At 46.3% G+C, this 14175-nt stretch overlaps 1 protein-coding gene across 1 annotated transcript; it reads left to right on the top strand.

Moving 5' to 3' along the window:
* The first annotated feature begins 6748 nt into the window (after positions 1–6748).
* Positions 6749–8043, top strand: LOC118267884 (collagenase-like). Its single transcript, XM_035582133.2, has 5 exons — positions 6749–6999; positions 7063–7330; positions 7408–7506; positions 7597–7799; positions 7871–8043. Exons 1-5 carry the CDS (start codon positions 6787–6789, stop codon positions 7973–7975), a joined length of 888 nt encoding a protein of 295 aa, XP_035438026.2. The 5' UTR covers positions 6749–6786; the 3' UTR covers positions 7976–8043.
* Positions 8044–14175: the final 6132 nt, after the last annotated feature.

The following is a 14175-nucleotide window of genomic DNA, read 5'->3' as shown; positions in this document are numbered from 1 at the left end:
AGGCGTGCAACTCGTGCAAGCCGTGGACTCGACTGGCGGGTCGCAGCACGCAAGGGAATACGTGACTACATTTCGACACCAGCAATTTATACTACGCTAACTCGAAATTTGGAAAACACTTTTTTTATGCCAAGTTGCTTAAAATGTGTGTTTACATACGTCATAAAAAAATTGAGAAGAAATAAGCAAAAATAAGAAAGTTACAAATCTTATAAAACGCTAAGTAAAGGTACTTTTTGAAATCACTCGATTTATATTACGCCAACTATTATTAGCGGAGTGTGCGCGGGGATCACTTTGGTCAAAATCTGTGCAACACTGCACTAACTCATAGTTAGCGTAGTTTAGTGCGTTCGTGTGTATACTTATTCGTTTGTAAAATGAACGACTTTTACATAGTAAATACTTATGTGTTAACGTATTAATTAGTTTATTAATGGTACGTTGACTATTCTTTTTGTAAATAAGTACATGTTCTTTATAAAATATTGAAATATGCATCAGATGATTGATCATGCACTACGACGTCCCGTACTACACTACGCTAACATAAGTTAGACGTGTATAAGATGTAATTTTTTTTTGATGAATTACGTTTATATACGGCTAACTTGCGCTAAATCAAAAAATAGAAATAATTAAGGAAATATAAATATGAGATATTACAATGAATAAATTAAATATTAAGCATACCAAATTTCAAAAAAGTATCTTAATTAATGTAAAAGTTATCACGTTTTTCCCTTTAAACGCCTCTACTGTAAAGTACGCTTTTTGAGTTAGCGCAGTATAAATTGCTGGTGTCGAATTTTGTATGGGTTTTAGATTGATCGCGGGAAAACGCTGCTACGCGCTACCTGCTACGCGCTATACGCCGCGGCATACATAATAATTTCGCCGCGACTAGTGTTATCAAATTATATAAATAAAATAAGTACATATAATAGAGGCATATTCCTAACATATACAGAACTGTATCCCGTAGTGCAAGGAGTGAGTCGGTGCTGCAGTAGAGGAGAACATTTATCAGTACAAGAAATATGCCATAGAATCTTATATATAATAAGTTCATGTGAATCCTCGTACTTCCGAACATACACAAGTTGGAGTACAAGCGTTGCAATCTACGTGACCGTCACTAGTTTGGCGATCTGTAATGTAAGTACAGCGTGGTACAGCGTGGTACAGCGCTGCAGGCAGACCTTCGTTCGCGTCTGTACGCAGCGAGAGTTGTTGGTCGACCGCATCTTGTATACTATTGCAACTGGCGTCTGCTGTATTGACGTGTTTACTCTTGTGATATTGTAGCGGTGGGCGTTATTCTTTTATATATATAATTCTTCTGTAAGTGTGGATGTCACTGAACTCCTTTTAAACGACTGGACCGATTATTATGAAATTTTTTGTGTGTGTTCAAGGGGATCTGAGAATGGTTTAGATTCACAATTTTGTCCGCTGGACAATGTTTTTTTAAATAATTTTTAATTTATTAGTAGTTGTTGATTTTGGAATGTTTTACATTGGATCGGACAGACGGCGCTACCATCGCAGTGTCAAATATTAATGACGTTAGATATTGTCATAACATTTGAATAATAATTTTCATCAAAATGGTCCAGAATGTTTTAGCTTACGAGTATTAAAAAAAGTTTATCTTTTATATATATATAATTCTTCTGTAAGTGTGTATGTCACTGAACTCCTTTTAAACGACTGGACCGATTATGATGAAATTTTTTGTGTGTGTTCAAGGGGATCTGAGAATGGTTTAGATTCACAATTTTGTCCGCTGGACAATGTTTTTTTAAATAATTTTTAATTTATTAGTAGACAATGTTTTAGCTTACGAGTATTAAAAAAAGTTTAAAATTTTCTAATTAAAGACGTGTAGACAGGACAACGTCTGTCGGGTCCGCTAGTATTAAAATAAAATACGTGTAATCTGGTTGTAAAATATAAGAAACGCATTATCAATTGTTTATCTAGTTGTACTAATTTGTACGGCCATTATCAGTGTCACGTGTCCATTGACTCGGGTTTACAATAAGCAGAGATTAAAGCAAATCGATCGATCACTGGCGCGTCAAGTATGTAGGGCGCGCTGGGAGCACTGCTCGGCGGTGTTGCCTGCGACTGCACTGGCTGAGTGGCTGTACTGCGAGCACTCGGCGGTCGGCTGGTGGGGTCTCGGCGTGTGGTCGTCATATATGTAGCAGGCCCTGCATGGGCAGCTACCTGACTGGTGAATCTAGTACTTATGCACGTCGTGCACCGCTGCCTGACTTCGGAGTATCGACATCGAGTATCGGAGGCGCGAGGGTGAGGGCTCTGCGCCATGCGCCAGGCGGCACGGGCCCACCCACTCGAGGAATGATATCGCAGGCGAGGAATGCGTGGCTGTGCGAGTACCTCGTCCTACATCTGCAATTATACTACAACTAGCTTTTGCCCGCGACTTCGTCCGCGTGATTGTGTTTGTGGTTGGTGGTCAAAATGCTGCCGTTACAGGGTTACTTCCGCATTAATAAAATTAGTATGGTAGTAGGGATATTGGCGATTAAAATAAATAGGTATTTTTTTTTATGGAATAGGAGGCAAACGAGCAAACGAGTCACCTGATGGTAAGCGATCAGCGCCGCCCATGGACACCCGCAACACCAGAGGACTCACAGGTGCGTTGCCGGCCTTTTTTTTAAAAGAAGTATGCTCTTTAGATAATTAGGTAGGTACGAATCAAACGCGAGTGAAGCCACAGGCAACAGTATTAACAAAAATAACGAATTTTTAAGCAAACATTAATCTCCTCTATCATCCGTTCTACGCCTTCAATTAACAATGTATTTTTTTATTCTAGCCTATGTTCTTTCGTTTATCATAAAGTGTCTAAATACAAAGTTTCGCAGTTACAGCTTTAAAAATGACGAATTTCCATATGAACATTCATCCCCCCTTTTTACCCATTCTTCCCTATTTTTTTGCAACAAAAAGTAGCCTATGTTGTTCCTCAGGGTTTATTCTATCTCTATACCAAATTTCATCAAAATCGGTTCACTGGTTTAGGCGTGAAAGCGTAACATACAGACAGACAGAGTTACTTTCACATTTATAATATTAGTAAGGATTACATGCGAATCATAGATCATTGGGAGTTTAAGTAGGGTCCGTGCAGAGCCGGACGCGGGGCCCGTAGCAAATGGCAGGGCGCCCTGGAATACATTGTCTGTTGAATTTAGTACATATGTAGCTTATGAAGTTCTTGGACGTTTATCATTCTCACGATACTTTGTAGATTTGTTCAAGGATTATTTAAACCTCTGGACGAATTGCATGATGAAGTAATGTTCTATTAAATTAGAACTGTCGCCACCTGGTGAGCATCTGAAGGTGAGATCTATGCCGGAGAAATCGTGGGAATCTCACACAATCTAAGCACTTATTATGTTTATTCTGATAATCTCAAAAAGTTCTAAACTATTAGTAGGTACGCAATACAAAGAATATATTTTTTGTTGATTTGTGCACAGGCACGGCCCCCCCAATGCGCGGGGCCCGTAGCCTTCTACTATATGCTACTGTATAGTATGTAGGTACTAGGCAAATTCAATACTTATTTGGAAATGTTAAAAACTATCAAGAATAACTAGTTTTAGACGAGAATAACGAGATAGCGAGAGTTTAGTTTAGTTTCCGTAGTTCAGTTCCGTGAATCCGTGAAGCTAAAAAATAAACAATTCCACAGGAGTGCGCGTACAGTACCCGCTCCCAGTGTCTACCATTTTGCTTCACCAGCAGTCATCAGTTATCATGCAAGCTCGGCGGTTAAGGGTCCTTTAAATTTGGACCATCTTTATTTTTTTTAACGTTCATAAGTCTGCGTTTGGCCACCAACCCGCTTACTGCCAGGACGGCGAAACGAATATATGGCCAATCTGTTCGCTATATGTCCGCCTAGGATCGGCCTGTATGAGCCCAAAGGTGATACAGGCTGTATCACCTTTGTTAAGGTTTCGTCACGATGTTTTCCTTTACAGAATGAACCTGTGATATCCAAATACCAAATTACCCAAAATAATTTGGAAAAAGTCACATTGATTCGAACCCGCATCCTCCCGCTCGAGAAGCGCCTTGTTCGACGACGTCTATTGCGAGGGATGTACTTAGTATAAGTATTAGGCGCGGCTCAGCACGCCCTACTTGTGATTTGGACAATCGAGGAATTAGTACGGACTGCTGAAATTAATCCGATGGTTGATAACACTATCGTGCGGCGCGCCTATATATTGCGAGCGGTGCGGCGGGCCCGGCAGGCACACGGAGCAGCGCGCACGGTGAGTGTCGCCCCGCCGCCGCCGGCTGCAGCGCGGCTCGCTCGGCGCCCGAGGATGACCGAACATCTGATATTATTGCACCGTGCATACAACCAGCTAGCTGAGGGCCGCCCGCGCCGCGCGTCCCGGCGCCGGAGCCAGCGGCGGTGCTAAAGTCATGTGCTGTTGCAGGTGCTGGCGGGGCGGGCCCGGCTAGGTGCGAGAGGCCGGCGCGTGTTGCGGCCTGTGCTCACCTGCTACCTGCATATGGAGACGTCCACTGCTGGACACAGTGGGCCATAGTTCTTGGATCGCTCGTCGCAGAGATAACCGACAAGCCGGGCCCGGAGTGTACGATATGCAGTGTGGTTCCTAACAATGGAAAATATACCTGTGTAATCTGTAGAATTGTTTTATTTTTATCTACAACACGCTATAAGTTTTTATTGGTTCAGTATATTTCACGCCGCAGAGCGGTCTCAAGGACATATCTACATCTCCATATACTTTGTTTTATGTCTAAATAAATAAGTATCTCGTATAATGAACTATGAAGTAGGTAAGGTAAGGCGGAACGCGGCGGTACCCGCGGAACGCAGGACGGAGTGTCAGACTCTTCCTGACCAAATATAAAATGAAGAAAAGTCCATAACACAATTATCCATCGAGCAAGTCGCTGGCCGCCCACACCAGCGTGAACTACACTCTACAGGGGAATAGAATAGACCGTGAGCCAGCGATACATTTTCACGACCAATTTAATTTGAGTCGATAATTTGCAAAATATTTTACACAGTTCTATAACAATACAATGTGAACATCTATAGTCGCTACTTCCCAAACATATAATTATGGATATAGTTGGTGTATTATTTCGGAGGAAGGAAATACCCAGTTCGCTATAAAGTAAAAGATTAGGTATACGTCTGCTGATCACACAAACATGAAAACTTATCCGCGTTTGTAGATTCCAGTAGCAGTACATTGTAGCCCTGTAATGCATATTTTCTAGCTATTTGAATTGAGTGAGGCGCACCGCGCAAGTATTGATATTTGTGTTGCGAGCTGATGAGCTGAGGTGTGATCCTCCACTGTATAACCAGCTGACGATTTGTTTTCTTCAAAATATTGTATACTAACTATAAATTAAATTAGTTTTTAATCGGGAAGAAACGACTACTAGAATATAATCTTCTTACATGTTTGGGAGGCTCCCACCGCTCCACCCACCACGATTCTAACAAAACACAAATTAGGGAAGGGCTTGGATCCTCGTAGCATGGCGGAATATTCATGCAATAGTAGCCAATTTAAACTCGGCCTCGTACCTTGGGTCGAGTGTGTCTTGGTCTCCATCCTCCTTTCCACACAGGAGGACCGATGCCTAATCCGGATCTGCGGACTACCTAGCGGGTTTACCGGGGTTCCGGCTTGACAAGTAGAAGTAGGAACGGGGTGGTTTTTAGTCAGTAAGAATGTGACTTTCCCTATCGGCTTACCCTGGCAAGAAAAGTCATTGGCTGATTATCCCCTCTTAAAAAAATCCTCCATTCGAACTACAGTCGCGTCCTCTACTGACTATTATCCGGACCGCAGACCCTGGCCTCAGATCTTAACAACATTTGTAAAGGAGACCGGCAAACTTCCATAGTAGACCGACTTTCTGTAAGTTTCAGCCCATTTTAAAATAAAACTCAATCTGTCATAACAGCAGGCACAAATGTTAGGAGGATTTATTGACTACTAACTGAAATATATTATTATGGCATATCCCGCGTTCTGTCAAATTACTGATTACTCACACAGGGTTCAATACTGATATTAGTCCTTGGAAGCCGTCGGGGCCAGGATTTGCCGATCTCCTTTAAACAAGTACGGCACTGAACTACCTGTGGCTGTGTCCACAGTACGTGTCAACGTATTCCGGAATGTTGTCACGCTCTGGTATAATATACTCGTGTTTATCTATCACTCGGCTCTTTGACAGTTGATTATAATGCAACGGTTTAATTACCCACTATCAACTGTGAAGGCGAAGATTGCATCACATCGTTAGATATCGTCTATAATATTTGATAATCTAGCAGCACCGAGGCCAACATTGTCGCCGCGTCCCCTGCCCTTGGAGTTGTCTTGTAACATGTGACGGTTTCAGTAACCTCTTAGTTCTGAAGAACTAGAATATATTTTATCTCAAACAGTAGTAAAGTTACTATGTATAGGAAGAGCTCACAAACATTCTCCCAACGAACTAAATTATGCAAAGAGAAACTAGATCACGAACCACTGGTTGGGACCGGCGCCTGACCTTCTGTGGGACTTATGGACTTCGTCCATGGTCTAGCTAAAGGCAATCAAATTACGAAATATGATTTTAAATACCAAAACACCAAGTGATTAGATAATAGTGAGACAAGCCATTACTATAAAAGATTAAAGAGCAACGAGAAGTCAAAGCAGTAGCAATACGAGGCGCACCATGAAGTACTTACTGGCGATCACAATGATGGCGGCGGCGGCGGCGGCGGGGCCGGCCTCTGCCGGGGGCGCCGAGTCTGTGACGCTGTACTACCACGAGAGCGTGGGCATCCCTGAGGCCGAGCGCATCAAGCAAGCTGAGCATGCCGCCAACTTCGATGGCTCCAAGATAATAGGTGGCGCGGCGGCGCCGGTCGGGACCTATCCGTTCTTGGTAAGTATTAGCTCTCTGTGAGGGCCTCATCAAGGTGGGGTAGTGACCGTGTAATGTGCGCAGGTGGGCCTTGTGATCACGCTGACTTCGGGCGCCACGTCGGTGTGCGGGTCCTCCATGCTGAGCAACACGCGTGCGCTGACGGCGGCGCACTGCTGGTGGGACGGGCGCAACCAGGCGCGCCAGTTCCAGCTGGTGTTCGGCTCAGCGCGCCTGTTCTCCGGCGGCACTCGCGTCACCACCTCCAGCGTGCAGGTGCACTCGGGCTACAACCCCAACAACCTGAACAATGACGTCGCTATGATCTCCTTCGGCTCGGTGCCTTACTCGAGTAAGTTTGCTGAATGCATCACTCCGCTGCGTTCGTGTCGATAACCGCTTGTTCTGATCCGCATGTTTCTATTGCAGATGTGATCCAGCCGGTCGCGTTGCCGAGTAATGCGCTGCTCAACAACAACTTCGCGGGCTCCTGGGTGCAGGCTGCTGGTTACGGAAAGACTAGTGACGGTATGTAGCTGGTTGGCTGTAGTCGGGCTGCTCTGTGTTCAGTAGTACCCCTCAGCGGCGCCGTACTAACACAGAATTATATTGCGACAGCTGGTGGCATCTTGCAAAGCCAGTTCCAGAGCCACGTGTCCCTTCAGGTGATCACGAACGCAGTGTGCTCGCAGTCCTTCGGTGGTATTATTGTCTCGTCCACGCTGTGCACTAACGGCGCCACCAGTTCCGGTCCGGTGGGCACGTGCGGCGGCGACTCCGGCGGCCCCCTCGTCGTGACCAGCAATGGACAGCGTGTCTTGGTACGTATGGACCCTCGACCCGCGCTTGTGCCAAGTGTTTTTATTAACTTGATATCGTTATTTGTCCTCAGATCGGTGTGACGTCGTTTGGTTCGTCGCGCGGTTGCCAGATTGGACTTCCATCAGGATTTGCAAGAGTCACTTCCTTCTTATCATGGATTCAAGCAAGACTTTGAACGTGACTGACACTATTATTACAAAATGGACGCAATTATTGACAATATACATCATTATTAAAACAGCATCACGACTTTTATTCCTCCATAAAGAGTAAGGCACATTAATGTAACCTGCATTGTACATCAGATGTTATATATACAACCTGTAACAATAAGGGGTAACTTATTAATTGCACGGTTTCTAGATAACATAACAAACGATACGGGAAGGGTTTTTTAAACTCATGTTTTCATGGTACCAAATTATAATTTTTTCCAATACCTACGCACGCGCCGTCGCTGCGCGAATCTAATCAAAATTAGTTTGACAGGTACTAGGCGATTAGGTTTAGAGTGATCCCTGCAGTGTTGTGACACGGTTGTATGATTTAAAATCAAGAACCATGATCAAATACTTGTTGTATAATAGGAGCAGGGCCTACTACCATACCGCCGCGATTTTTTTTTAAATTCTGAAGCAGACAATGGTAGCAATATGGCGGGTGAGATAGCAACAGATTCGCAACTCATTTAATTCGGCCATGGTAAACGTGCACTCGTGTGTTGTCTTGAAGGAAACGGAGTTTTAGCCATATGCGTTTTTCAGGTAATATTTGGTTAAATTGGTTCAATACATTGAAGTTAATATACAATGTGATAGGGGTGGGACTTCTAAAAGGCTGAGTACTACATCTAATTTTATCAACAAAAGTCGGGGGCCGAAGGGGTCGAATCCCCTCCCCCTAAAAATTATGGCTATTTTAATATTTTTTTTACTTTTTTTGATATCAAAGGTTGTATGCGTCGTAGAAACAAATAAAAAACGACAAACGGTAGCTAATAAACTTGGCTAACTAATTCATTACTTTTTTCATATGTTTGATAATGTTTTGGTCAGAAATATTATTATTTTTTTTGTCGATAAAATTAGATGTAGTACTCAGCCTTAACGGGTTAGAAGTCCCACCCCTATCACATTGTATATTACCACATATGCGTCCCAGAAAACTGTAGCCGAGAAAACTGCTTTGGCCTTCTTCAAAACTGGTTCGCCACCAGCAATACATAATTTAGTGCATTATTTTTTCCTTGGATTCTGGTGTATGGTGGATACCCATTTCGTCTACCGTTATAATATAACGTAGCCAAAAAACGGTCGGAGCAAACCGCTCACTCCCTTGCGTTGTACGCGCTATGTAAGGGAGTGAGGAGGCATGGGCGGCGGTTGCCTCCTTCTGCGAAAGTGTAATATCGCAAACCCGACGGGGGACGTCAGGTCAGGGTGGGTCTGGTTAGGTCAGGTAAGGTCAGATCAGATTAGGACAGGTTAGGACAGTTTAAGACAGGTTAGGACAGTTTAGGACAGGTTAGGAGAGTTTAGGACAGTTTAGGACAGTTTAGAACAGTTTAAGACAGGTTAGGACAGTTTAGGACAGCTTAGGACAGGTTAGGACAGTTTCGAACATTTTAGTTCAGGGTAAGACAGTTAAGGACAGGTTAGAACAGTTTAGTACAGGTTAGGACAGCTCAGAACAGTTAAGGACAGGGAAAGACAGTTTAGGACACATAAGGACAGGTTAGGACAGGTAAGGACAGGTAAGGACAGGTAAGGACAGGTAAGGACAGGTAAGGACAGGTAAGAACAGGTAAGGACAGGTAAGGACAGGTAAGGACAGATAAAGACAGTTAGGGCCAGGTTAGCACAGGTTATGACAGGTTTGGCAATATTAGGAGAAATGTGGAGAGGAGGGGAGAGGAGGGGAGAGGAGAGGAGAGGAGAGGAGAGGAGAGGAGAGGAGAGGAGAGGAGAGGAGAGGAGAGGAGAGGAGAGGAGAGGAGAGGAGAGGAGAGGAGAGGAGAGGAGAGGAGAGGAGAGGAGAGGAGAGGAGAGGAGAGGAGAGGAGAGGAGAGGAGAGGAGAGGAGAGGAGAGGAGAGGAGAGGTTATTTTAGGACAAGACAGGAAAGGACAGATTAGGTTAGGACAGGACAGGACAGGTTAGGACAAGACAAGACAGGAAAGAACAGACTAAATTAGGACAAAACAAAAGAGAACAGGACAGGGCAGGACAGGGCAGGACAGGACAGGACAATCCAGGAAAGGACAGGTTAGGTTAGGACAGGACAGGACAGGACAGGTTAGGTTAGGACGAGACAAGACAGGAAAAAACAGATTAAATTAGGACAGAACAAAAGAGAACAGGACAGAACAGGACAGAACAGGACAGAACAGGACAGAACAGGACAGGACAGGACAGACAGGTTAGGTTAGGTTAGGTTAGGTTAGGTTAGGTTAGGTTAGGTTAGGTTAGGTTAGGTTAGGTTAGGTTTAGACACCGAGGTCCACACGGCGTTGGTCCGTCTACGGGCAAAGAAAACTGCCCCCGGCCCTGACGGTGTCCCCGCAAGGGTGGTGGCCATTGCCGCCTCCCAAATGGAGGAGCGGTTTCGGGACCTCTTCAGCGCGTGTATCGCATCGGGGAGGTTTCCGAAACCCTGGAAGGAGGGGCAACTTTGCCTGCTGCGCAAAGACGGACGCCCGGCGGACTCCCCCTCGGCATACCGGCCCATCGTTCTGCTCGATGAGGTCGGTAAAATGTTCGAGGGGATCATCGCCGCCCGCCTCAACCGTCACTTAGTGAGCGTAGGGCCGGACCTGTCAGACGCCCAGTACGGCTTTCGGGCTCAGCGGTCGACGGTGGACGCATTAAGTCGCCTCAAGGGCGAAGTCAAGGAGGCCATAGGGGAAGGGGATGGACTGTTGGCTGTATCATTTGACATAGCCAACGCGTTTAATTCCATTCCCCATTCAACCATCCTCGAGGCGCTTCGATTTCACGGAGTGCCCCAGTACCTCCGAGATCTGCTGGCCAACTACCTGGAGGATAGGGCTATCCTCCTTGTGGATAGGGAGGGAGAGGTTAGGCGCTACACCGTAGAGACCGGCGTTCCGCAGGGGTCAGTGTTAGGACCCCTTCTATGGAATGTCGGTTTCGACTGGCTCCTGCGGGGAACGCTCCTTCATAGGACGAGTGTCATATGTTACGCGGATGACACTCTCCTCACAGCCCGCGGGAGCTTCACAACAGCGGCCAGTCTGGCATCAGCGGGCGGCTCCCTGGTTGCGCATAGGATCCGCTGCCTGGGGCTGACGGTGGCGCTGCACAAAACCGAGGCCGTGTTCTTCCACGGCCCGAGGCAGCGCCCCCCTCCCGGCGCCCACATCTATGTGGACGGCACCAGGGTCGCAGTTGAGGGCCAGATGAAATATCTGGGCCTCATCCTAGACAGCAGGTGGCGCTTCGGCCCGCATTTCGCCGAGTTGTCCAAGCGACTCCTAAAGACCGCGAATGCCCTCTCGTGGCTTATGCCAAATCTGGGGGGGCCCAGCGCACGATGCCGGCGTTTATACGCCGGCATACTCAGGAGCATGGCCCTTTATGGGGCTCCGATTTGGGCGGACTCCCTGCACAGGAAGGAGAACGCCACCGCCCTTCGTGTGCCCCAAAGGGCTATCGCTCAGCGGGTGGCGCGGGCCTACCGCACAGTGGGCTTCGCGGCGGCATGCGCACTGGCGGGCACACCTCCGTGGGAGCTGGAGGCGTGGGTGCTCGCCAGAGTCTATGACTGGACAGCAGAGCGGAGGGCGCGTGGAGAGCGCCCGGCTCATGAGGTGAGGGAGGCCGTGCGGCAGGAGGCCAAGGAGGCCATCGTCGGCCATTGGGCTGACGACCTAGCCGCTGCTGCTTTTGGCAGACGGACGCTTGACGCCATCGGGCCAGTTCTCCAGGCTTGGCTCGAGCGGCCGTTTGGTTTCCTCTCCTTCCGCCTGGTGCAGGTGATGACAGGCCATGGCTGTTTTGGCTCATACCTGCACCGCATCGGGCGGGAGGAGAGCCCGTCGTGCCACCACTGCGGTGCGATAGCGGACACGGTGCGGCACACTGTGGAAGAGTGTCCATCGTGGTCCGAACCGCGCCAAGATCTAGTTGCGGCGGTCGGAGCAGACCTCTCGCTCCCTTCTATTGTTCGCATTATGCTGGGGAGTGAGGAGGCATGGGCGGCGGTCGCCTCTTTCTGCGAGTGCGTAATATCGCAGAAGGAGGCGGCGGAACGTGAGCGAGAGGAGGACGCCCTCGCTCCAGCGCTTCGTCGAAGACGAACTGGTAGGAGAAGACGATAACACCACCGTCTTCTCCCTCCCGGGGGTGAGTAGCGGGTGCTAGGCGCGGGGGCGCCTACACCTGCATTGCACTACTCACCTCTCGCGGGACGGGAGCGGTTAGCACACGACCGTTCCCGATGCCCCTTCCCCATGCTAGGGAGGGGCTTGTAATGGCCTGCCACCATAGGTGGGCTCCGCCGAGGGTTCTGGTAGTAAAGGTTCAGCCGGTCTCCCAGACCCCCTAACTGGCGATGCGGGTGTGCTCCTGGGTTTTTAGTGGGTATGCCGGCTTCTACCGGAGAGTCCCACATATCCCTCCCGTCCCCCGACGGGCGGACGATACATAAAGTATTTTTCCCAGGGTCAAAAAAAAAAAAAAAAAAAAAAAAAAAAAAAAAAAAGGTTAGGTTAGGTTAGGTTAGGTTAGGTTAGGTTAGGTTAGGTTAGGTTAGGTTAGGTTAGGTTAGGTTAGGTTAGGTTAGGTTAGGTTAGGTTAGGTTAGGTTAGGTTAGGTTAGGTTAGGTTAGGTTAGGTTAGGTTAGGTTAGGTTAGGTTAGGTTAGGTTAGGTTAGGTTAGGTTAGGTTAGGTTAGGTTAGGTTAGGTTAGGTTAGGTTAGGTTAGGTTAGGTTAGGTTAGGTTAGGTTAGGTTAGGTTAGGTTAGGTTAGGTTAGGTTAGGTTAGGTTAGGTTAGGTTAGGTTAGGTTAGGTTAGGTTAGGTTAGGTTAGGTTAGGTTAGGTTAGGTTAGGTTAGGTTAGGTTAGGTTAGGTTAGGTTAGGTTAGGTTAGGTTAGGTTAGGTTAGGTTAGGTTAGGTTAGGTTAGGTTAGGTTAGGTTAGGTTAGGTTAGGTTAGGTTAGGTTAGGTTAGGTTAGGTTAGGTTAGGTTAGGTTAGGTTAGGTTAGGTTAGGTTAGGTTAGGTTAGGTTAGGTTAGGTTAGGTTAGGTTAGGTTAGGTTAGGTTAGGTTAGGTTAGGTTAGGTTAGGTTAGGTTAGGTTAGGTTAGGTTAGGTTAGGTTAGGTTAGGTTAGGTTAGGTTAGGTTAGGTTAGGTTAGGTTAGGTTAGGTTAGGTTAGGTTAGGTTAGGTTAGGTTAGGTTAGGTTAGGTTAGGTTAGGTTAGGTTAGGTTAGGTTAGGTTAGGTTAGGTTAGGTTAGGTTAGGTTAGGTTAGGTTAGGTTAGGTTAGGTTAGGTTAGGTTAGGTTAGGTTAGGTTAGGTTAGGTTAGGTTAGGTTAGGTTAGGTTAGGTTAGGTTAGGTTAGGTTAGGTTAGGTTAGGTTAGGTTAGGTTAGGTTAGGTTAGGTTAGGTTAGGTTAGGTTAGGTTAGGTTAGGTTAGGTTAGGTTAGGTTAGGTTAGGTTAGGTTAGGTTAGGTTAGGTTAGGTTAGGTTAGGTTAGGTTAGGTTAGGTTAGGTTAGGTTAGGTTAGGTTAGGTTAGGTTAGGTTAGGTTAGGTTAGGTTAGGTTAGGTTAGGTTAGGTTAGGTTAGGTTAGGTTAGGTTAGGTTAGGTTAGGTTAGGTTAGGTTAGGTTAGGTTAGGTTAGGTTAGGTTAGGTTAGGTTAGGTTAGGTTAGGTTAGGTTAGGTTAGGTTAGGTTAGGTTAGGTTAGGTTAGGTTAGGTTAGGTTAGGTTAGGTTAGGTTAGGTTAGGTTAGGTTAGGTTAGGTTAGGTTAGGTTAGGTTAGGTTAGGTTAGGTTAGGTTAGGTTAGGTTAGGTTAGGTTAGGTTAGGTTAGGTTAGGTTAGGTTAGGTTAGGTTAGGTTAGGTTAGGTTAGGTTAGGTTAGGTTAGGTTAGGTTAGGTTAGGTTAGGTTAGGTTAGGTTAGGTTAGGTTAGGTTAGGTTAGGTTAGGTTAGGTTAGGTTAGGTTAGGTTAGGTTAGGTTAGGTTAGGTTAGGTTAGGTTAGGTTAGGTTAGGTTAGGTTAGGTTAGGTTAGGTTAGGTTAGGTTAGGTTAGGTTAGGTTAGGTTAGGTTAGGTTAGGTTAGGTTAGGTTAGGTTAGGTTAGGTTAGGTTAGGTTAGGTTAGGTTAGGTTAGGTTAGGTTAGGTTAGGTTAGGTTAGGTT

Source organism: Spodoptera frugiperda, chromosome 6 (genome assembly GCF_023101765.2).
Source record: "Spodoptera frugiperda isolate SF20-4 chromosome 6, AGI-APGP_CSIRO_Sfru_2.0, whole genome shotgun sequence".
NCBI classification, from domain to species: Eukaryota; Metazoa; Arthropoda; class Insecta; order Lepidoptera; family Noctuidae; genus Spodoptera; species Spodoptera frugiperda.
The sequence above is the reverse complement of the archived record's forward strand: the minus strand, read 5'-3'. Positions and strand labels throughout refer to the sequence as shown.